Consider the following 22,670-nt stretch of genomic DNA (forward strand, 5'->3'; position numbering starts at 1 on the left):
CCAATGTAGACTGAAGAGCATCAACTCTCTAGGAACCGCCTGGCCCTCATCATCAAATGGGACTGCTAAAATATCCAGCCATTTCCAGATTCTCGGCCTAACATAGGTATTATAGAGTTCCCTCCCTGTCCTGAGAGGATTAAAGGATGTGGTGAAAAGAAATTGCCAGCCCTGATTCCTAGCAACCCTCCCTCCCCTCCTCTACTCCACTTAAAGAATGACTGATCACAGGGCGTTGGTGGCGCACATCTTTAATCCCAGCACCCAGGAGGCAGAGGCAGGTGGATCTCAAGTGAGTTTGAGGCCAGCCTGGTCTACAAAGCAAGTTCCAGGACAGCCTCCAAAGCCACAGAGAAACCCTGTTTGAAAAAATAAAATAATAATAATGATAAAAAGGAAGACTGGCCAAGGATGCTGGGATGTGGAAAGGGAATCAGAGAGGGATGACAGCCTGTCCCCTCAGAGTCCCTCCACAGGCTGGGGCGAAGCCAGGGTGGCACCTTCTGGGGGTGCCAGCTCCTCCCAGGACGATTCCTGGAGTTAGGAAAGCACATGTATGCAATCCCAACATCCAAGAGCATGTGGAATTCCTGGGCGCTCCATGGCCAACTTTTAAAGTGTATTACACTATAACAAGCATGCGGGAACAGGTGCATTTGCTCTATGTTCTCATTAAATAACTTAACTTTCAAAGATATGAAATTCAACCTAGAAGCCCCTCAACTGAAGAGTGGATAGAGAAATTGTGGTACGTTTACACAATGGAGTGCTATTCAGCGGAAAAAAACAATGGAATCTTGAAATTTGCAGGCAAATGGACGGTACTAGAAGAAACCATCCTGAGTGAGGTAGCCAAGTCACAAAAAGACAAACATGGTATGTAGCCACTCATATATGGATTTTAGACATGAATCAGGGGAGTGCCAGACTACAATCCCACTGCCAGAGAGTCTGGGAAACAGAACCTTCATCCAGCAACTGATGGAAGCAGAGGCAGACACCCACAGCTAAACACTGAAACTCCTGGAATCCAGTCACAGAAAGGGAGAACTGATGGGCAAAGGAGTTAAGACTGTGCTGGTTTAACCCACAGAAACAGCTGACCTGAACAAGGGGGAGCTCATGGACTCCAGATTGATGGCTGTGTGGAAAGCATGGGACTGACCCAGACCCCCTGAATGTGGATGTCAGTGAGGAGGCCTAGGTAATCTATGGGGCCTTGGGTAGTATTTATCACTGGCGTACAAATAGACTTTGAGTGCCCATCCTACAATGAGGGATGCTCTCTCAGCCTGGACTCTTGTGGGAGGGCCTAGGCCTTGACCTGGATGAAATGACAGAGTCTGAAGAGCCACCATGGATGGCCTCACTGTCCCTGGGGATCAGAGTGGAGACTGGGTGGGGGACTGGGGGACCTGGTGGAGAGGGCGGGGGAAGAGAGGAAGGGAGAGGGAGCTGGAATTGACATGTGAAACAAGCTTGTTTCTAACTTAAATTTTTAAAAAAGGAAGAGAGAAAAAAAACAAAGACATGAAATTCTTCCCAAATTAACATGGCAATCCATCTGTGATTTTCCTGAGGCTGAGGCCTGGCATCTCACCGATCAGGCCATGCTCTGTGCAGCCTCCCTCCCCCCAGGTTCAGCTAACAAGGAGCTCCAATATCCAGACCACCCACATGGTGGAAAGAGAGAATTGACTCCCACAAATTGTCCTCTGACCTTAAACATGTGCTTCCACCCTTCAATAAATGAATATATTAAAGAAATAATAAAACGAAAATAAAGGATCGAATCTGTACCCCCTTCCCTTGCAGCCTATAAATCAGAGGTAACCTGGCATAAGGCTAACATATTAACCACACAATGTGGGACCAGGCTCCCTCAGGAACCTCTAAAGAGTGGGGAGCCCCCTTTGTCTGGGGGGAAATCCCTTCAGAAACCAGCTGCATGCTATCTGAGGTGTTAACAAATCTCTTACCCTGGCGGACAGTTGGTTTCAGTCACCTTTTCTTTAATCTCCATATCTTCACTGATTTAAATTAACACATTAAAAAATAGGTATTCACTTTACCTGTATATGACCAAGTGTATGCAGGAACCCATGGAGGCCATAAGAGGGCGCTGGCTCCCCTGGAACTGGAGTTAGTCTGTCCTTGTAAGTCACCAACAGTAAGAGCTCTTAACTAATGAGCCATCTCTCTGGCTCCCTAATAACAGTTTTCTGTTTACTATTATTTGTTCTGTTTTGTTTGAGATGGGGCCCATGTAGCTCAAGCTGACCTTTAACTCTGAACCTTCCCTTCCCGAGCGCCAGCTAGAACCACTTGGAGTAGCTCGTGAGCCAGCAAGCTATCACACACGGTGCAGAGGTGGACAAGGAAGGTCTGCCCCCAGCAGGGTGCAGACGAGGCCCAGCACCCCTGGTTGTCCTCTGACCTCCGTACTCTTGGACACACACATGTTCTCCATCTCTTGGAATGTGATGTCCTTTGCCACCTCAGGACTCTGCCCACAGATGGTCAGCCCGTAAATTTCCAGAACTGTGAGCTAAATATGTAGCCCCAGACACATCATCCCAACACAGCCCAGACAGAGGTGGTCACACACAGTGTGGGGTTGTTCTGCCAAGCATGTCTACAAGGAGGGGGTAGATGAGAGTTTAAGGAATTTAGCTGCCTACAGAACAAGTTTAAACGTGTTTAGAAAACTGTCTTGTCACTTCATGTCTCAGGAAACAGCCCCTGCGCCCTCATCAATGCCCAGACCTCTCTAACCCCTCTGAAACTCTAAACCCCAAATAGACTTTTCTGTAAGTTGTCTTGTTTGTAGTATTTTGCAAGAGCAATGGAAAAGTAAATACAGTGATTGTGTGTGTGGAGTGTCAGTGCTGTGAAAGTGTGTGTGTGTGTGTGTGTGTGTGTGTGTGTGTGTGTGTGTGTGTGTGTGTGAGACTGCAGAGCAAATCCATGACCTTCCATTGCTGAGGTAAGTGTTCTACCATTGACTAACATGCTCAGTTCCTCTTTAGATGTTTAGAAGAAACTGGGTTGCTAATCTAACAGATCAGTTTCTGCACCCACCAGAATGCCTCCTAGACCACGGATGATCTACTACACTAAGAGGCCCAGGTTAACCTAAAGCACACAGTCGGGCAGCCTGCTTCCCTAGATCCCTCACTGACTTCCGGATGTCTTGGTGAAGGCTACCTCTCCTGTGGCAGGGCAGAGGTAGACTGACAGTGTTTAGACGTTTACTTCCTGAGAGGAGCCTTGGTCTGTAGCCTTTTCTAACTCCCATGGTGTTAATAATCCACCTTGAGCTTTATAAGCTCTTGCTCTGACATCTCTGGTTGGGAAGCTGAACCCAGGGCAATTTCAGGAAACTACATTTCCCAGAAGCCTCCTCTCCCAGGGCCTGCCCTCTGTTGTTACCGTGGAGACAACTAACAGATTGTAAGACTGTTCTTGGAGGGTAAGGAGGGAGCTGGGAAATGGGGATGGCATGACCTACTTGAGATAGGGAGGAGGAACGGGGAGGCGGGTGTGGGGGGCCGTCACAGAGTACTTGGGGGGTCTTCCAGCCCTGGCCTGTGTGATGAAAGCTTGCGGGCCTGTTTGGGGGGAAGGGGGAGGAGCCTGGGAAGAGGCTCCAGGAAGACACTATGGATGAGTCAGTCTTGAGGACTGCAGCCTGCAGGAGGAGTAGTGTTGCAGGTCTGGACCCCCATCCACTCTGATGACCCAGCCTGTGACCTTGAGCCCCAGCTGGAACTGGCTGCCCACTGATACCTTCTTCCTGTCATGTTTCTCTCCTTGCCCCCCATTCCCGACCGCCTTCCCTTCCACGGCTCCCCTATTTTACATGGGTTTCAGAGACGGAAATGTATGGGTTCCAGTCAAAGATCTGTCCTCTGTTAGCCTTACTTGGATGATTCTCTTAGAATCTCCAGGCCTCGGTCTTCTCACCTGTAGAGTGGGTCTCAGAGGATTAACTGCATCAGAGCCTAAGGACACATGATGTCATTTTTGTATAGCCCTGGGGCTTGGCACACAGTAGGTGTCTAGTGAGCTGCGAATGCCTTAGAAGGCATCAGCACTCCCTGGTTCTCTCCCCTGTGCCTGAGAGGCAGGCAAGGGGCTTGGATAAACAGACCTGCTACTTGGCTGGAGGTCTGTCCCCAGGGACAGGAGTCCTGAGCAGGCCGACTGGCCCCAAGGCCTCAGCTGGGACTCAGGCAGACTGACATCCAGCCATAGACACCCAGCCCTCCCAGAGTCCTAGAGCACAGAATACCCGCTCCCCCTCCACATTGCAGGAGGGGAGATGGGGGCCAGAAAGCAGTGAGGCGTGGCCTGTGAACCTCATTAGGAGATGCTAGCAGAGCCAAAAAGAATAGCAAATACGCCTCCCCCACCTCTCCCCGTGACTCAGTCTGGTCTGCACCCACGCCCCCCCCCCGCCTTCCCTGCAAGAGTTTGGGGAAGCTGAGAAGGGGTGGAGTGGGAGGGCAGGGCCAGCCTTCACTCCACCCCTTATTCTCCAGTGCTGGAGATGGAACCCAGGGCCTCAGGCACACTACCACTCAGCCAGGCCCCAGCCCACCCGCCTGGTCCCCTTTGCTCCTTATCTGACTGCTCTCTTGGAGCTGAGAACAAGTGTGGATCCCTTCTCTCTCATCCTCACCGTGCTGCCTGCACCGCTTCTAGTGCGTGGGGGTTTCTGTTCTGCTGAGAGTTGATTGAAAGGTGAGTGGAGGAGAGGCCTGAGCCGCAAGGCAGAGAACGGACGGACAGGCAGAATGGTGTTGGGTGCCACGGAGCAGACACCAAGTAGCGGCCAAGTTTTCAAATGAGCTGGAAATCTGGGGTGGGACTAGGCTCAAGGCATTCCTGGGGACCTGGCTGTCTCACTTTCCTCTTGTCCTTAGCAGGCAGCCTGGGAACTCCCAGGTGGCCTCACCAGTGGCTTCCTCACCTCCCAAGTGGACGTAGGACCAGGCTGTGCATTTGCCCCCCTCTGCCCTCCAATGGCCTCTCCTCACACATTACTGGCCAGAACTGGGCCATGTCCCCACCGAGACCTCATTGCCAGAGAATCCAGGAAGTGGAACACTTCAAACCTGGCACGTTGCTGCCCCAGTTCTAACCTGGGGCTCTGTGGTGTGCAAAGGGACGGACCTTTGGGTTGGTGACAGTGAGTCTTAGTGAGGTTTTGCTCTGTGTCTGTGCACACACCGTCTTGATGTGTGTCACAGCATGGTCGCTGCGTTGTCGCCACCCCCTACCCATGCCTTAGCAGTAGCTCTGCCTGTTAAAAAGTTAGTCTTGAATTTTTTGGGGGGGGCATGGTCAGCCTGTATTTTGTGAACCACATACATACAGTGCCCATGGAAGTCAGAGAGGGCATCCGACCCTCTGGGACTGGAGTAACAGATGTTTGTAAGTCACCGTGTGTGCAGGGAACCAAAGCCAGGTCCTCTAAGAGTAGTAAGTGTTCTTTTCCTCTGAGCCATCAATCCAGCCCCGCAACTCTGCAACTCTGTCTTTGCAGGCTGTGCCTCAGTTTCCAGTGGGTGGAGTTTTCCTCTTAAAGGGCCATGCGTGCAGAGGGATGGCGGGCTATGCCAGGGTCCCAAGGGGTAGAGCCAGATTTGTCTGAATCACACAGGTGACTTATTGAACTTCATCAATACACCCAAATAAGACAATATATATATTCAGCAATGCCTATAGCATTAGTGTCATTTTCTAGAAAGGAAAGGTGGCTGTCAAAGCCACATTAATAACTTTGGGTAACCTGACACTGGCTTTGCCTGAGTTTGTTGAGAAGGGGCTTAGTTATGTAGCCCAGGCTAGTCTGGAATTTAAACTCCTCCTGCTTCATCCTCTCAAACGCTGTGATTATAGGCACGCATCACCATGCCCAGCTCCTTGTCTTTGCTCTAAGGGAGATTTGTATTGGAAGGTGTTAGAGATGGGATAACACCAAATGGAGACTTCCTCCCTGGTGGAACGGATGCTTCCAATGGACACTGTTCCTCCTCTATGAGAAAAAGCATCCCCAGGCCCTCGGCATGCACAGGTGGTCTCGTTAACTTCCTTCTGGCTGACCATGGCCATTCTGAGCATGTCTGCTTTTCCCTGCAGAGATACCCATCTCTAGCTATCCAGAGATATCAGGATGGAGGTCCTGAGAGAGAAGGTAGAGGAGGAGGAGGCAGCCGAGCGTGAGGAAGCAGCCGAACGGGCAGAACGGGCTGAAAAGATGGAGAGGATGACGAAGCCAGCCGAAGTGAGCAAAGAGGAAACTATCCTGACACAGGATGAGCTCCAAGACCTGGAGAAGAGGCTAGCGGCCATCGAGACCCCCATCCCAGCCGAGTACTCGTGAGTGTCGGGACTGGGGCTGCCCACCCGGCAGCCCCAGCACAGGTAGAAAGGAACCGGCAAGGGAAGGACCAAGTCTGAACGGTGGCACCTGGACTGTTCAGTCTGAGGGTCCGCTTCCGGAGGGGCTCACCTTCCCTCCATTACGCTGTCTCTGTAAAAGCGGCAGTGTGAATAGTGCTACCGTCTCTGTGTGGTTTGAGGATTAAATGAAGAAAAGGCAAAGTCAAAGACAGTTCAGCTTTGGGGTTCCCGGGGTGCCAGGCATGGTCTCACTGGGAATTTTTCCATCCCCGCTGGGACACAGGTTCGTAAACAAGGCCCTCATTGATGTCACCAAGCTGCCTCCTTCCTACACTACCAACTCGACCAAGGAGGAGCACTTGCTGCAAGTGGCAGACAACTTCTCCCGCCAGTACAGCCACCTGTGCCCAGACCGAGTGCCTCTCTTCTTGCACCCGCTAAATGAGTGCAACGTGCCTGTAAGCCTGGGCCTTGGAGGGCCGGGCCAGAGCAGGGGCAGAGGGTGGAGCCGGGCACAGGGCTCTCCACCGAGTCTGCGGAACAGGAAGCTCTGGCCCATCAGGAGATGGAGGAGGCGACTGCCTGCCAGGAATGCAGGCCTGGGTTCTGAACTGGAAGCTGGGGGTGAGCCCGGGGCCTGACACATGGTAGGCAAGCACTATGCCACTGAGTCACAGCCTCAGCCTACTTCTTAGTCTTGAGTTAAGGGGTCTTACTATGTAGTCCTGTGTGCAGGACAGGCATAGATGCGGAGAGCCGAGGCCCAGAGAGGCTCAGGGAAGTGCCTGCGGCCACGTGGAGGGAAGCAGGGAGCCTGGGCCAGTTTCAGGGCCTGCTCTGTCCCATGTTGTTCTGCTTCTTCGCCCTTCCCTTGAGGGGCTGTCACCTGCCACTGCAGGCCACCCTGGTCGCCAGCTAGCTCCCCCTGCTCAGAACCTCTGTAGGCTCCACAAGGGCATCAACTTGGCTGGAGATCTAGCTCCTTCAGCCCTTTCTTACTGGGTGACCTTAGGCAATTCTCCTGGCCTCTCTGAGCCCTGGAGGAAGAGCTTTCTTCCAGTCCTCCCAGCTCAGATCCAGAATAAACTAGTACTGTCCTCATGCAGTGGTGTGACTAGGTGTCTCTCAGCCATTGTCACCTCCACTGGCCAATGCCTGACCTTCCCGGCAAGGGACTGCTCCACTACCCTGAGGCCTGTGAGCTGGGCCTCTTCAGGGTCCCCCCTGAGAAGTCAAGGAAAGAAGGTTGTCACAGGTCCCTGCTGAATGCGGTCCCTGGCATGGTCTCTCACTTGCAGAAGTTCGTGAGCACCACCCTGAGGCCTACGCTGATGCCCTACCCAGAACTCTACAACTGGGACACCTGCGCCCAGTTTGTGTCTGACTTCCTTACCATGGTTCCCCTGCTTGACCCACTCAAGCCAGTAAGTGCTACCTCCTGGTTGCATGGGGTAAGCCCTGCAGGCTTAAGGCAAGTCTGGGTGACAGAAGCTGGGCAGACTCCAGCCTCCTGAGACACCTGTAGGAGGAAAAGCACAGAGAGGCCACCGCTGACCTGAGGACACACAGCAAGCCCGGTCTCTGGTCTGGTGGACTCTGCCTCAGTCTCCTGTTTTTTTATTTCTGGAGTACAAAGGAGCTGGGGGTTAGCAAGCTACCTGTAGCCTTCAGCCCCCATCTTTGGGCCTCTGAAAGGCTCAGTCAGCTTTTCATTGAGAATGGAAGGAGCCAGGAACGAGGGGGACTAGCCAAGAACCGGCAGGAGGATAAGGATGGAGGAGGGGAGAGCCCTGGAGGAGAGCCAGCAGTTACAATGGCAGTCACTCAAGAGGCTCCCGACGCGATGGGGGGCACCCCACACCTACTGGTGGCTGGCGAGGGGTGTGGCCGAGCTGACCCGTGTTCCCTGCTCAGCCTACATACCTGTACTCCTCGACCATCGTGCTCAAGGCCCAGAAGGGGAACTGCTTCGACTTCAGCACCCTGCTCTGCTCCATGCTCATTGGCTCCGGCTATGATGCCTACTGTGTCAACGGCTACGGCTCGCTGGACCTGTGCCTCATGGACCTGACAAGGGAAGTGTGCCCACTCACCGTAAAGGCCAAAGAGGTATGCCTGATGCGTGGCAGATAGCACAAACACCCACCTTAGAAGATCTGGGTCCACCCTGACCATCCTTAGAGGAGTCAGAACTATGTCCCTGCCCTGGGCACCTTAGGGGCATGAGGATTGCGTCCCACCCTGGTCACCTTAGAAGACTAAGTGCCTGCCCAGCTGCCTGTAGAGAAGCAGGTCCCCATCCAGGCTGTCCTTATCCTTATGGGTTCCAGCCCCATCACCATGCATCCTCTGTTGCTCCAGACTCCCTATTTCAGATTCCCGGAGATGTCCCTGTCCTCAGCATCATCCACAGCTTGGTTCTCCAAACCGCTGTCCCTCCTGCCTGGTCCTAGCTCAGTCTAAGACACTGTGTTCCCTCTGGGCAAATTTTATGACTCACTTGGCTTCTGCCTTGTTTAACTATCACACGCTTACCCACTTCCGCTTGCATCTGATAAAGTCCCATCCGCTCATTCCAATGGTGGGAAGCAATGGCTAAGTGAGCGCTTGACTCTTAGCCCTCCTAAAACACACACCCCCTTTGTGGCTCCAGGATGGAATCAAGACCCTTGCACATGCTGGGCAAGCATGCTAGTCTGAGCTACATCCCTAGCCCAAAAGTATCCCACTAACCCCGGGGAGTGACAGTTGAGTTTTCTGCCTGGTGATTAAGAACTTGATGATGACCAGACATCTGAAAACAAAAGAAGCACCTGTAAAATTTAAGAATGTTAAAGTTAGCTTATGAAGTGCAAGTATGGGTTGTGGCGATGGTTGTGGGTGATGGGCATTCATAAAGACATTTTTGTGCATGTGTTTCATGCCAGAATCACACACACCAAAAAAAAAAAAAAAAACTCTTTACATTTGGAAAAGCACCATGCTGTGCACAAAGAGTTTCCCATACCTTAGGTGGATTCCAGGACTCTGTGACAAGGGTCAGGCCCCTCTGCAACTGAAGGATGGAGACCCAGGGGCCTGAAACACTAACCAGGAGATTGAGAAAGAGAGAGAGGTACCAGGCATGCTAGGGTGCAGGGCAGTTGAACTTGGAGTCAATGTATGAAACCTCCCAAGGATAACCCCTGAAAACGCTGACCCCAGACAATCTGTTTCTCCTTGTGGCTAGGATCCAGGTCAGCATGGGACAGTCTCCTGTGCTAGGCTGGCGGGGAGGGTTAGCGTTCTCTGCTGTGCAGAGAGCACCCCACTCATCCCTATAGTACAGCTCCCTCTTCTGTCAGGGCAGGTCCTGGGTCCCACTGAGCCTGTGAAGGTTGTGGGTGGGAGCTGGACTTTCCTCTCTTGTGGGGTGACAGGCAGTCAAGAAGAAAGAGAAGGTGACACCAAAGAAGTACGCCATCAAGCCGCCCCGGGACCTGACCAGCAGGTTTGAGCAGGAGCAGGAGGAAAAGAGATTGCAGGAGATCAAGGACCTGCAAGAGAAGCGGCTCAAGGAGGAGGAAGAGCGCCTCCTGGTGGGTCTCAACTGCCCTGCACCCTAGCATGACTGGCCAAGGGATAACATACCAGGGCAATAAGGCTTCCTGTTATGATTCACCAAAGTGCTCCTTACCCCTAGAACGCATTGCCTTCCTTGGAGGAAGTCTCACTCCGGGTACTATCGCCCCACAGAATGACTCATAGACCTGATCAGCTCATCCCATTTTACTGGTTGAAACCTAAAGCTCCAAGTCGGGGCCACCCACCTTCCCTGCGCAGGAGGAAGAGAAAGCAAAGCCCGACCCCCTGCATGGCCTACGGGTGCACTGCTGGGTCCTGGTGCTGGCAGGGAAGCGAGAGGTGCCTGAGAGCTTCTTCATCGACTCGCTAACAGCGCGCAGCTACAGCACCAAGGATGACCACTTCCTGGGCATCGAGAGCCTCTGGAACCACAAGAACTACTGGATCAACATGCAGGACTGCTGGAACTGCTGCAAGGTGTGTGGGCAGGGGGTGGGGCAAAGACCGGGGGTGGGGCCCCAGAATCCACACTCCTGCCAATCAAGGTCCATTCATTCCCGCACGAGCTTCTCCAGTTTTGTTGTGTGTGTGCGCGCGCGCGCGCGCGCGCGCGCGTCCTGTTTAACCCGTGGGCTGCTGGTTTGTGCGAACGAACTTTGGGGTAGAAGCCTAACACCCATGCGGGAGTGTGTGTGCACCCGAAGTGCTAAGCACGCCACTGCCCACTGAGTTCTGTAAGCTGATCCCTGCACCCAGACTAAGAAAGAATACGACCAGACCTCAGAAATCCTCTGTGTCCAGTTCCTAACCCCCCCCCCCCGCCCCCAATGTATACTTTTACTTTAAAGACGTTAAACAGCACAGACATGGGCTGATAGGATGGCTCAATGAGTAAAAAGTGCTTGCCACCAACCCTAACGACCTGAGTTAGATACTAGAGTCCCACATGGCGGAAGGAGAGAACTGATTCCTGCGAGTTGTCCTCGGACCTCCATACTCACACCGCGTCTTGCTTTCTCTACCCCCTTCTCACATACATATATATGTAGAGGTGCACAGTCTTAAATCATGTCCTACTGGACTGGTGTGTGAAATGAACTCCCCTACATATCCAGGACAGTGGTTCCCACTGTCTTACCATGGCTTGGTTTTGTCCAGACTATGCTGCATTTGAGATATTCTGTGTATTTGACAAGACGGCCAATTAACTCAAGTCAGTTGATGGAGCTCAGCTCTTCTCTATCTTTGCTGGTTTTCTGCATGCTAACACTCGTGACATTATCCAAAAGTTGGATTATAAATGTTGGCTTTCTTGTTCGTCTATTGGTGCTTGTATCACACATTCTGGATAACTGTAAACCATAAACATAGGTTCTCTGGCTTTCTTTTGGTTTATGTTAACAAGGGCTATCTTTGCCTTTAAAAACACTATTTTATTTTCTAAATGTAAGTGTGTATTGTTGGGCCTTTCCTTTACCCATCTCTCGTGACTATGGTGCTTACACCATTTACACTTACTGCGATTTTTTTAAATAAAATTAAGTTTATAACTACTATTTTATATTTTCAATTGGAAATATATTTTTAAGCTGGGCATGGTGGTGCACGCCTTTAATCCCAGCACTGAGGAGGTGGAGGCAGGAGGATCTCTGTGATTTGTAATCCAGCCTGGTCTACAGAGCGAGTTCAAGGACAGACAGGACTACACAGAAAGGTCCTATCTCAAAAATAAATTAATGAATGAAAATTTCTCATACAATATTTTCTGATTATGGTCCCCCAACTTCCCCCAGATCCTTTCTACCTCCCCACCCACCTACATCCACGTTTTCTCTTTCTCATTAGAATAAAGAGGCAACTGAGATAATGATAATAACAAGAAGAAAAAGATAAGATAAAATAAAAACAGAGCAGAATAGGACACAACAAACAGAGAAAAGAGCCAAAGAAAAAGCATAAGACATTTATAGATACACACACACCCAATTCACATATGCAGAAATCCCATAAAAGCATGAAATCAGAAACTGTAATATATAAGCAAAAGACCTGTAATGTTAAAAACAAGCAAGCAAAACCAAAACAAAACAAAACAAAGCATTATGAGACCCAAACCCCTCTAAACATACTATTGAGTTCGTTCTGTGTTGGCCTTCTACTGCTGGGCATGGGGCCTGCCAAAGGTGTGGTTTGCATACCCAGTAAGACTCCTTTGGAGAAAACGATTGTTTCCTTCGCAAGCAAGCACATATTTGAATGTTCCATGTGTGCATGTGTGTGTTTGTTGCTAAAAACCACATACAAAACTTTTTTTGGAGATAATCAAGTGCCTAGATGTTGTAATCTTCCTGCGGGGATGTTGGATGAAATTCTGGTGGAAAACGGGGACATCTAGCAATCCTGGATGGCTTTAACTGAGCCTTTTTGTTATCTTTACTCCCGTGATGTGGTCCAGCAAAGTCCCAAAGCAGAGTCTGGGGGACCTGTCACTTTTTCCCTTTGGAGGACTCTACATTCTGATTTCCGCCCCTTGGTACTGTGGATAAACTGAAAGCTGCTTCCTCACCCTCTTCCTCCTCCTCCTTTCTCTTTTTTCACAAAGTCGCAGGCGGCCCAAGCTAGCCTTGAACTCACTACATAATCAGGGATAACACTGGACTGCAGGACGTCAGCTCTTCTTGCCTCCAACTCCCAAGTTAGGATTGCAGGCATGTGCTGCCATGCCGAGCTTATGTGGGTCTGAGGAGGGTTCCCGGGGTCTCATGCATGTTAGGCAAGCATTCTAGCAACTGAGCTTCACCCCACCCCTCCCAGAAGCTCTCCTCAGTCTCTTGACTGCTTTGGACCTCTGCCTCAGACCTGCGAGATGAACCCTCTGCCACTGAGCTACACCCTCAGCACAGCTTCGTAATTATTGTTGTTTGCTTTTGAAGTAGCATCTTCCTTTATAGCCGAGATTCTCAGAGGGAACAAAGTGTCCATGCTGGCTGGTGTCGTAGTCTTTCTTCTATGCCCCTATTTGGTGATTCAGTGCAGGCTCCCTGACCTCGCCTCCACCTGTCATGGGGGCAACACGTGACTAACTCATCTGGCGGGGTCATTTTGCATGGAAAAGTCACATCTCACTCCCATGACTGCACTCTCCTTCACAATTCCTTTATGCCAATCCACATTTAAACATTTCTTCCCCACAAGTAGGGGCCAAAAGAACAGAAATTCTTTATCTTACAGTTCTGGAAACCCAGGACTGAGGTCCTGGTAGGGATGATTTCTTCTGAGATCTCTTGTATCCTCCTGAGTCTGGGTAGCAGTTGTCTCTTGCCTCTCTGGCCTGGGAAAGAAAAAACAAACAAACAAAAAGAAAAACCCAGTTTGTCTGCTCAGAAGTGCCCTGTAGAGGCATACAATGCTCTCATACAATGCCCCAGCAGAGGGCACTGGTGAGTCTCCTCTGGACTTGATGTAGGATTTCTCCCTGGGGAGATAGGACGATGGGATGGGAGATGAAGAATGTGGCTGGACTCTTAGAGATTGAGCAAACCGATACCCTGCACAGTCCCTGCAAACCCCTGGGAACAGCTGTCCCCACTGTCCCAGGAGCAGGTACAGGCGTGGGCCGAGGCGGTGCATTCGGTTGGTTTCCCTCCATCAGGACTTGGTCTTCGACCTGGGAGACCCTGTGAGATGGGAGTACATGCTCTTGGGGACCGATAAGCCTCACTTGTCCTTGACTGAAGAGGATGACGAAGGGCTGGATGATGATGATGACATAGACGATCTGGTGAGTCTAGCAGCCTGAGGGTGGGTTGAGGAACTTCACCTGTTCTCCGTCAGGCGGCCTGACCTGACAGACACCCCTGAAAACATGCGCATGTGTGAGGGCGTCCAGATGTAGCAGTCATACACTCCTCAAAGCAGAGGGGCTGGGTGTGCAATCTGACCTCGCTCATTTAAATCTCCACCTGGGAAGCGGAGCGCTTATAGACGGCCGGAAAAAAAAAAAAAAAGGCACCAAAGGACCCACCCAGGAAGTGAGAGAGCTAGGAGCCGAACCTGAACAGTCTGGCATACCTGGGTTCTCAGTGGTGACGATTCAGCTCTGGGAGCTGTCTGAGAATGACTAAGTCACCTTGGTCTCCAACTCCTCATTTCTGAGCACTGGCGCCCCCTGCTGGAGGATGAAGAGTTTCCCCAGCCTTCCTTACTGAGGATCCCCTGAGTAGACATCATAGATAGCTTTAGGTGGTTTGGCTGGAAGGGTGGAGTATGAGAGCCGGCATTACCATCCTACACCAGACAAGTAGGGAATGGGGTCTGTCCCAGCTGACTCCCCGCCCCCTACACACATCCTGATCGTGCTCCTGATTCCTGGCTCTTTGGGGAAACTGACAGCCCCCTTTAGCAAGCCCGGATCTGGGGAAGGGGACAGAGCTGTGTCAAGGCCTCTGCTCTAGGGCCCTGGCCAGCATCCACTTCCTCTCCTCACAGGGCAAAGAGGAGGAAGATAAGAGCTTCGACATGCCGCCTTCCTGGGTCGCCCAGATTGAGATCACCCCAGAAGGTCTCTGTCCTTCACCACTTCCTAGCCCCCAGGGAGTTCTGTGGCCATAGCTCAGGAGAGAGGCCATAGCGGCCTCCTGCGCCCTCCTTTCCACCCCTTTCAACACCCCACCAGCCCTGTGCCCAGGGCCTGACACCATCTGGCACACAACCGGACTGTTAACATCAAGACTAACAAGGTCCGGAACATGGCCTCTTTCCTTCCTTCAGATTCCCTGTTCCGAGGAGGCCAGGAGGGTGGGTGATGTTTTGCTCCATGTCTACATATGCTCTTCTGGGAATGCCTAGACCCAGCAGAAGGGTGCAGGCCATTCCAGCCCGTAGCAAGTGCTGGAGAAGAGGTCATGGACCCTGGGGTGGGGGAAGTCATCACAGTCTAAGGGATGGGGGCAAAACTGGGCTCAAGAAGTAAGTACCACTGCAGCTGGATTTCGAAGGGTCAGAAGTCATCCCAGCATAGTGCTCTCACTGGTGAAAACCTGGCAGGGGTGTGGGTGGCCGGATCGCAGCTGTGACTCTTGGGTGGCACTGGGGTTCTGGTGGGGATGCCTTGGGGAGAGTTTAAGCCAGCACTAGTGACTATGTTCTTCCTCCCTGGGGCTGTTTCTGGCCCTGGGGGTACTTTATGAGCGATGCAGAGAATGAATGAGTGGCCAGGAAGGGTGGAAGGAGAGACCCCAGCCCCGTCTGCATTCACAGAGTTTGAGGTCCGTTGGCCCAGTGGGAAGAAGGTGATTCAGTACAAGAGAGCACAGCTGGAGAAGTGGGCCCCATACCTCAACAGCAATGGCCTGGTGTGCCGCCTCACCGTCTACCAAGACCTGCAGTGTAAGACACCGGGGCCACAGGGGGCAGCCAAAGGCACTGGGTGACTCTGGGCATATCACTTGATGTCTGTGGGCCAGAGACCAGGGGAGCTGGTCTGCCTGCAGCAACCGTCTTTGGGCTCCCACAGGTACGAAGGTTCTGGAGATAAAGGAGTGGTACCAGAACCGGGAGGACATGCTGGAGTTGAAACACGTAAACAAGGTCACAGGCCTGCAGGTGGACTACTTCAAGCCGGGCCATCCCCAAGCTCTGCGAGGTATGTGGATCCTATTGCTGGGCACCAAGAGCCCTGCAGGCAGCGGGGCTGGCATGCATGTGATGGGGAAAGCAGCCCCAGGTATCACCAAGGAGCACAGACACTACCTCTGCCTCTGATAATGAGGTGCAGACAACCGAGGAAGAAAAGGAAGACACTGGCCAACGGTGGGTCACACGTAAAGGATCTAAGAATGTTGGGCAATAAAGCCAAGTAAACACCGCCGAGGAGGGCAAACGCAGAGGGCGCAGTGCCCACCCTATGGCTGTGGCTAGGAGTCTGTGAGGCTGGGAAGAAAGAGTGTGCCTTCGAAGACCCATATCCTACCACAGACTTTACCAGAGAAAAATGTGGGGCCATCAAACACATAGAAACACATCAACTGCATTTGGGAATTGAAAATTTCAAGATTAAACCAACAAGGGACCATGCCACTACTTTTGTGTGAGCAAATGGTCCTAACTGGGTGTGACAGGGATTGAAAGAGGCAGAAAGTCACTCCCTATTGATGCTGGCAGGCCACTCTTTTCTAAAGAATAACTGAGCTAAATTTGTTAATATGGGATGTAGCTCAGGGGTAGAACACATGCTTAACATTCCTGAGGCCCTGTGTTCTGTCTAACAACAATGGTCTTAAATTCCTCTGCTGAGAACCTGTTGTTAGCAAATACTGAGTACGAACCACAAGTGCATGTCATAGATGTTCATCATGGAGTTGTTTATAGAAGTAAAGAATTGGATGCAGCCATATCCAGAAAGTGGGGATTGGGTACATGGCTAATGCTTATGTGTACTGTAGAGCTGCCCTCTCCCTGGACCTGGGATTGGGTACAGAACCAGCTGCCACAGCTCCTGGTGCTCACCTGACCCCTTCCCCCACTCCCCCCCAACCCAGTGCACTCTTACAAGTCTATGCTGCCCGAGATGGACCGCACCATGGAGTTCTATGAAATGATCCGTGTGGATGGCCTGATAAAGCGGGAGGAGACGCCCATGACAATGACAGAGTGCTATCAAGGACGCTCGGACTTCCTCTCCTATCGCCACATCAATTTTGGGCCCAGAGTCAAGAAGCTCACCCAGAACAGCGCAGAGTCTAACCCGAGGCCCATGGTGGTGAGAACATGCTTGGGCTGAGCACTGGCTGCCCTCCTGCCCTGGCAGATAGAGGGTGACAGGATGGGGGAAGCCCTAGTTCTGGGATGGTATCAAGGCCTGTGATTTTGCCAGGGTTCTGAATGTAAAGCAAGCACTTTAACAAATGCGAACCCCTGGGCTTGCTAGGGCTAAGCTGTGTCCCCAGCCACTAGACAAAGAAGCTCTTTTTCCTTATTGTAATGAACAAATACACACTTACGTCCAGACATCTGGAAATATGAGAAACTAGAGAAATGTAAAAGTTTCTCAGAATGATTCTCTCAATATTACTGTAGACTAGTAGGTTTGTTCTTAGTTGGACAATTAATCCCAGCACTTGAGAGGTGATGGCTAAAGAATCAAGAGTCCACGGCCAGTCTCAGCCATGTAAGACCCTACCTCAGTGACCTCAGGACTGAGGGATAGCTCACTCAACAAAGTGTGAAGACACGAGTTTGATTCCCAGCCCCCATGAAAACAGCCAAGCCCCGTGACACCAATCTGAAATCCCAGCATCAGGGAGGCAAACACCAGGTTTGCAGGCCAGCCAGTCAAGGCAATCAAGTGAGTCTAGGTTTTGAGACATGCAGTTTGGAAAAGTAATTAAGGCAGACTGTCAATCTTGGGCCACCACACCAACGTGCACACATTTTTTTTTCTAATTTTATTGAGATCTGAGGTGAAGGTTAGAACCCCTGTTTTCAGCCGGGCATTGGTGGCCCACGCCTTTAATCCCAGCACTCGGGAAGCAGAGGCAGGCGGATCTCTGTGAGTTCGAGGCCAGCCTGGTCTACAGAGCGAGTTCCAGGACAGCCTCCAAAGCCACAGAGAAACCTTGTCTCAAAAAACCAAAAAGAAAAAGAAAAAGAACCCCTGTTTTCTAGAAAGTTCTAGGCCACTGAACTTTATGGCCACACACAGAAGCAAGGGATGCCCGGTGATGGGATAGGCTTCCTGGAGAGTTGCCAGCTCCGCATCTCTAGGAGCAGGCAAGCTGGGTCTTGTGGGGGAGGGAACTGAAGAATACCATATGAGAACCCACAGGAGCCACAAAACCATTGTCTGGCTAGAAGGGGCTGATAGACAAACCCCACCTCTGACTCCTGGATCTGAGAGTCCTTTGCTCCTACGCACGGAGTGTGCACAGAAAGCTCCCTCCTTCCTCTGCACGTTCTGGCCACACAGAAAATCACAGAGCGGTTCTTCCGAAATCCGGCGAAGCCTGCAGATGAGGATGTGGCAGAGCGCGTGTTTATGATCCTGGAGGAGCGCATCCAGCTTCGCTACCACTGCCGGGACGACTACATCACTGCATCCAAGCGTGAGTTCCTGCGGCGCACGGAGGTGGACAGCAAAGGCAACAAGATCATCATGACACCCGACATGTGCATCAGCTTCGAGGTGGGTGGGTGGGTGACCACACGGGGCAGGGGATGGTGGGGGCACTCGCCGCAAACCCTGCCTGCAGCCTCCTCTGGGAGGGTCCTCCTGGAAACCCCAGGGACCCTCCCTCCCCTCCCGCTTTAAGGCTCCACCGGGAACCCATACCTGCCCCATCTGAGGACATTTCCCTTCCAGTTCCTCTGAAAGTCACCCCATCTCCATCGAAATGGGAACCCAGCAGGCTGAGACTTTGTCATGGTCCCTGCCCGCACCTCTGGGGAACCTAGACCCCAGCCCCCAGGGACCTATGCTGGAGGTGGCAGGGCACTCTCATCCCCCAGATGGCCTCACCTTCCTGTTCTAGTCAGCTCTCCGTCCTCTGCATCTTTCTTTGGTCCTTCTTTGTTACTATGTCTCTGTAGACAAGGATGCTGAGGTCTGGAGAGGTTAATCGCCACGCTTGAAAAAGGTAGATTTAAACCTCGAGGCCCTAGACCTGACCGGCTGCAGCCTCTCTGTCACTGTGGTGGTTCTGGTCCCAGGTGGAGCCAATGGAGCACACCAAGAAACTTCTCTACCAGTATGAGACTATGATTCACCTGAAGAATGAAGAAAAGCTATCCCGACACCAAGCCTGGGAGTCAGAGCTGGAGGTAAGGTTCTCCCAGAGGGGGGATGTGGCAGGGAGGAAGGGAGGGGGGAGGGAGGGCGGGAGGATGGGAGGATGGGAGGGGGAAGGGAGGGAGGACGGGAGGACGGGAGGACGGGAGGACGGGAGGACGGGAGGGAGGACGGGCCTCAGGTGTGCATATCCTCCGTTATGTGCGATCAAGGTGCTGGAGATCCTGAAGCAGAGGGAAGAGGAGGAGGAGGCACACACGCTGACCATCTCCATCTATGACACCAAGCGTAACGAGAAGAGCAAAGAGTATCGGGAGGCCATGGTGAGCCTACCCGCTTTGCTCAGGGACAGGGAGAGCATGGGAGCCCTTTTTGTAAGGGGTGGTGTCACCGGTGATGTCAGGTGAGTATTCATCACCAGTGATGTCAGGTGAGTATTCTTGCCGACCATCACGTGCCATGCTGTGTTGATGGGTCACCCTGAAGAGCACTTAGCATCCAAACCAAACCAAAGCCTGCCTTGCATGGAGAAAGAGTGAAAACTACGTGTCTGCCTCTGCCAGGGCTTCCACTGAGGCTGTGGGCTGAGCCTCGAGTCCAGTCAACGGACTTGGTCACAAGTTGAGCGCCAGGCCTCAGCAACACAGGGCTTTGACTTTACCCCGTCCCCCGGTCCCCTGGGTGGGAGGACCCGTTTGGGGTCCCAGGCTTTCTTCCAAATCCTCTCCACTATGCAGTGCTGATCTCTAAAGCAGTTTGCAGTTGGCCTGGCAAGGCTGGGCTTTGGTTTGGTTTTGGATCCATAGGGAAGGGCAACAGCCCACGTCTCCAGTTCCTCTGGCCCTCGTGTGGCCCCCGTAGGGCCTTATGGGCCAAAGATAAAAAAGATGGGAGTTTAGCATCGTTGCCAACCACCACCATTCACTGTTAAGTATCTGCTGTGGACTGTCAGGCCCAGGCTACGTGCTTTCCACACCTAAGTTGGTCTGTTTTCAGAGGGGGAAACTGAGGCTCGGATTGAGAGATGAATTCATGTCAGAAACAGAAACATGGGCCAAGCGGGGATCCTTAGGAGCTTAGGTCTCACAGGAAGCCTGCGCTGGGACCTGGCTGTGTGTCGTTGCACCGTGGACTCAGCTGCAGGAGGCCTCCTGCGTACCCTGCTCTTTAGCTGGTTCCCTGGCCCGCAGGAGCGTGTCTTGCATGAGGAGCACCTGCGGCAGGTGGAGACCCAGCTGGACTACCTGGCGCCGTTCCTGGCACAGCTCCCTCCAGGGGAGAAGCTAACACGCTGGCAGGCCGTGCGCCTCAAGGACGAGTGTCTCAATGACTTCAAGCAGCGCCTCATCGACAAGGCTAACCTCATCCAGGCGCGCTTTGAGAAGGTGTGGCCAGGGCCTAAGGCAGGGGAAGTGAGCATCCTTAGCCAGAAATTGGGTCCCAAAGTCTCTGCTCAGTGCCTCACAGATGTGGGAGGCAGATGGGCGGATGAGTATGTCTGTAACTGGGGCTGCCAAATACCTGGATTCTTCTCCCCATGTCACTGTTGGATGGATGGGCGGGTAGGTGAATACTGGTGGACAGGCAGGTAAATGGATGAAGTGGATAAGCGGGTGCGGTTGGATATGTGGGTGGATGGATGTGGGTGAGGGTTAGTGTGGGATCTGATGTAAGGACGAGGGATGGGTGGTGAGTGGGTAGACAGACTGATGGCTGAGTAGGCAGATGGGTAGATAAGATTGACAGGCGAGGGATGAAGGAATGGATGGGTGGGGTTTTGGATAGATGGACTGATGGGTGGCGCATTCTAACAGCACCTAGTCTCTGGCCCATTCCTGTGAGATAGATGAGGTGCATACCATGTGGCCACCGTGCAGTGTCTCTGTCTTCATAGTGCACAGAGCAGAGCTGGGTGGTTTAGAGATGAACTACTGGGAACTCTAAACATTTCAGCAACTTGTCCAGGTCATGCAGCTGTTCTATGTGTGTGTGTGTGTGTGTGTGTTTTGTCTGCTGAAGTGCATGTACACCATGTGCACACCTAGTGCCCTCAGAGGTCAGAAGAGGGCGTCAGATCCCCTGGGGCTGAAGTTTCAGATGACTGTGAGCCTCCATGTGACTTTGGGGGAATCGAACCCCAGTCCTCTGGAGAGCAGCCAGTGCCCTTGCTTGTTTTTGTTTTTGTTTTGAGACAGTGTCTCATTTTGTAGCCCCAGCTGGCCTAGAACTTGCAATGTAGACCAGACAGGCTTTAAACTCACAGAGAGCCACCTGCCTCTACCTAATGAGTATGGGACTAAAGGTGTGCACCACCATGCCCAGCTGTTTAGATTGTGTATGTGAGGGTTAGGGGTGGAACCCAGGGCTGTGCACTGAGCTGTCACACCCCTGGCCCTGACTGGCTGTTTCGGCCCGGTTCTGATTTCATGCACATGCTGTCCTTTGAATCATGATGAGTAGTTCCCACCAAAGATATTGTGTAATCCTCTAACTCTACCCCTCTCCTTGGGAGGTGGGAATGGGGGGTGTGACCCTCCTGGGGCTGTCTGCTATCTATGGGCCTACACCCTGGCTGAGAATCAGTTCACACCTTGCCTCTGCTCCTCTCCCTGTGCCCCCAGGAGACTCAGGAACTGCAGAAGAAGCAGCAATGGTACCAGGAGAACCAGATAACCCTGACACCCGAGGATGAAGACCTGTACCTGAGCTACTGTTCTCAGGCCATGTTCCGCATCCGCATCTTGGAACAGCGGCTCAATCGGTAAGGGGGCAGAGCCGGGAGGACTCCTGGGAGCACTCTGATAGCTTGGCTATCCCTCACCGTCTCCCTCTTCCCTCCGCTCAGGCACAAAGAACTGGCTCCGCTGAAGTACCTGGCCCTGGAGGAAAAGCTCTACAAGGACCCACGCTTGGTGGACTTCATGAAAGTCTTCGTCTGATGCCCCTCGCAGGATCACGGCAGAAGCTGCCAGAGAATGGAGCCCCTCCCTTCTCCCCAGGCACTGTGGCCCCACACCAGCCTCCCTGCCCCTCAAATAAACACACTTCCTATTTTCCATGTATACTTTGGTACTCACAAGTCCCAGTCCCCTCCACCCTGTCCGTCTCTGTCGTCTTCTCTGCTGGAATATCAAGTGTTTGCGCCTCCAGGATGGTCACATCCTCAGCCATCTTCTACCTCAATGTGGTGATGGTAGATCCCCTCATAAAGTGAGAATGGCCAGGCCAAGGAGCACACCCCAGGATTAGGTGGCTTGATATTAGAGGACAAGGGACTGAAGCCAAGTTCCTCTTCCATGGACCAGCTGCGAAATGGGGATGACATTGTTTCCGGAAATAAGTGTTAAAGATCAGAGAAAGCTGTGTCTGTAATTCCAGCAGGAGGCAGAGGCAGAAGGATCTGGGTTCAAGATCTGCCTTGGCTATATAGGGAATTTGAGGACAGCCTGGGCTACAGGAAACCCTGTCTTAAAAAAAAAACAAAAACAAAATGAAGCAGAGAAAACCTGGCCTATAATCTCCAGTGCCTGACAGCCATTGCAAATGATCTCAGAGCAGGGGTGGTTGCCTGCACAAGCCTGGGCCGGGCAATAGGCAATCATGGACCAGGGTGGGGCTCATGGGGACTCTGTCCCTCCCTGTTGAACTACTAACGAATTCTGGTGAAGGGGTAGTCACTGTCTTCATTCAAAGGTGAGCCCACCAGGCTTCGATGCAAAGTTCCAAACCCACGGTCAAAACCGGGGGCTCGGGTCACACGTGGTGGCACTTGCCTTGATTTATAACAGTTCAAGGCCAGCCTGGTCAACACAGTAAGAGGCTGGTACAAAGGGAGGAAAGAGAGGAGATGGGGTGGAGGGGTGGGATGCAAGGGGACAGAAACAGGATGAACTTGAAAGAGCTAAGTATG

At 52.3% G+C, this 22,670-nt stretch overlaps 1 protein-coding gene across 2 annotated transcripts; it reads left to right on the forward strand.

Moving 5' to 3' along the window:
- Positions 1-3,420: 3,420 nt before the first annotated feature.
- Positions 3,421-21,822, forward strand: Drc7 (dynein regulatory complex subunit 7). Of its 2 annotated transcripts, none has more exons than XM_040740812.1 (18): positions 3,421-3,472; positions 6,148-6,387; positions 6,695-6,869; positions 7,710-7,835; positions 8,326-8,520; positions 9,831-9,989; positions 10,234-10,452; positions 13,628-13,756; positions 14,464-14,536; positions 15,235-15,363; positions 15,491-15,619; positions 16,515-16,735; positions 17,942-18,157; positions 18,682-18,792; positions 18,973-19,083; positions 19,951-20,145; positions 21,382-21,521; positions 21,606-21,822. In XM_040740812.1, the coding sequence occupies exons 2-18, from the start codon at positions 6,182-6,184 to the stop codon at positions 21,697-21,699; spliced, it is 2,628 nt and encodes an 875-aa protein (XP_040596746.1). In that variant the 5' UTR covers positions 3,421-3,472; positions 6,148-6,181; the 3' UTR covers positions 21,700-21,822. The 2 variants fall into 2 exon arrangements, with proteins under 2 accessions (XP_040596746.1, XP_005078684.1); XM_005078627.4 differs by lacking the exon at positions 3,421-3,472 and adding an exon at positions 4,566-4,746.
- Positions 21,823-22,670: the final 848 nt, after the last annotated feature.

This window comes from Mesocricetus auratus, unplaced genomic scaffold (assembly GCF_017639785.1).
Source record: "Mesocricetus auratus isolate SY011 unplaced genomic scaffold, BCM_Maur_2.0 Super-Scaffold_100714, whole genome shotgun sequence".
In the NCBI taxonomy this organism is placed as follows: domain Eukaryota; kingdom Metazoa; phylum Chordata; class Mammalia; order Rodentia; family Cricetidae; genus Mesocricetus; species Mesocricetus auratus.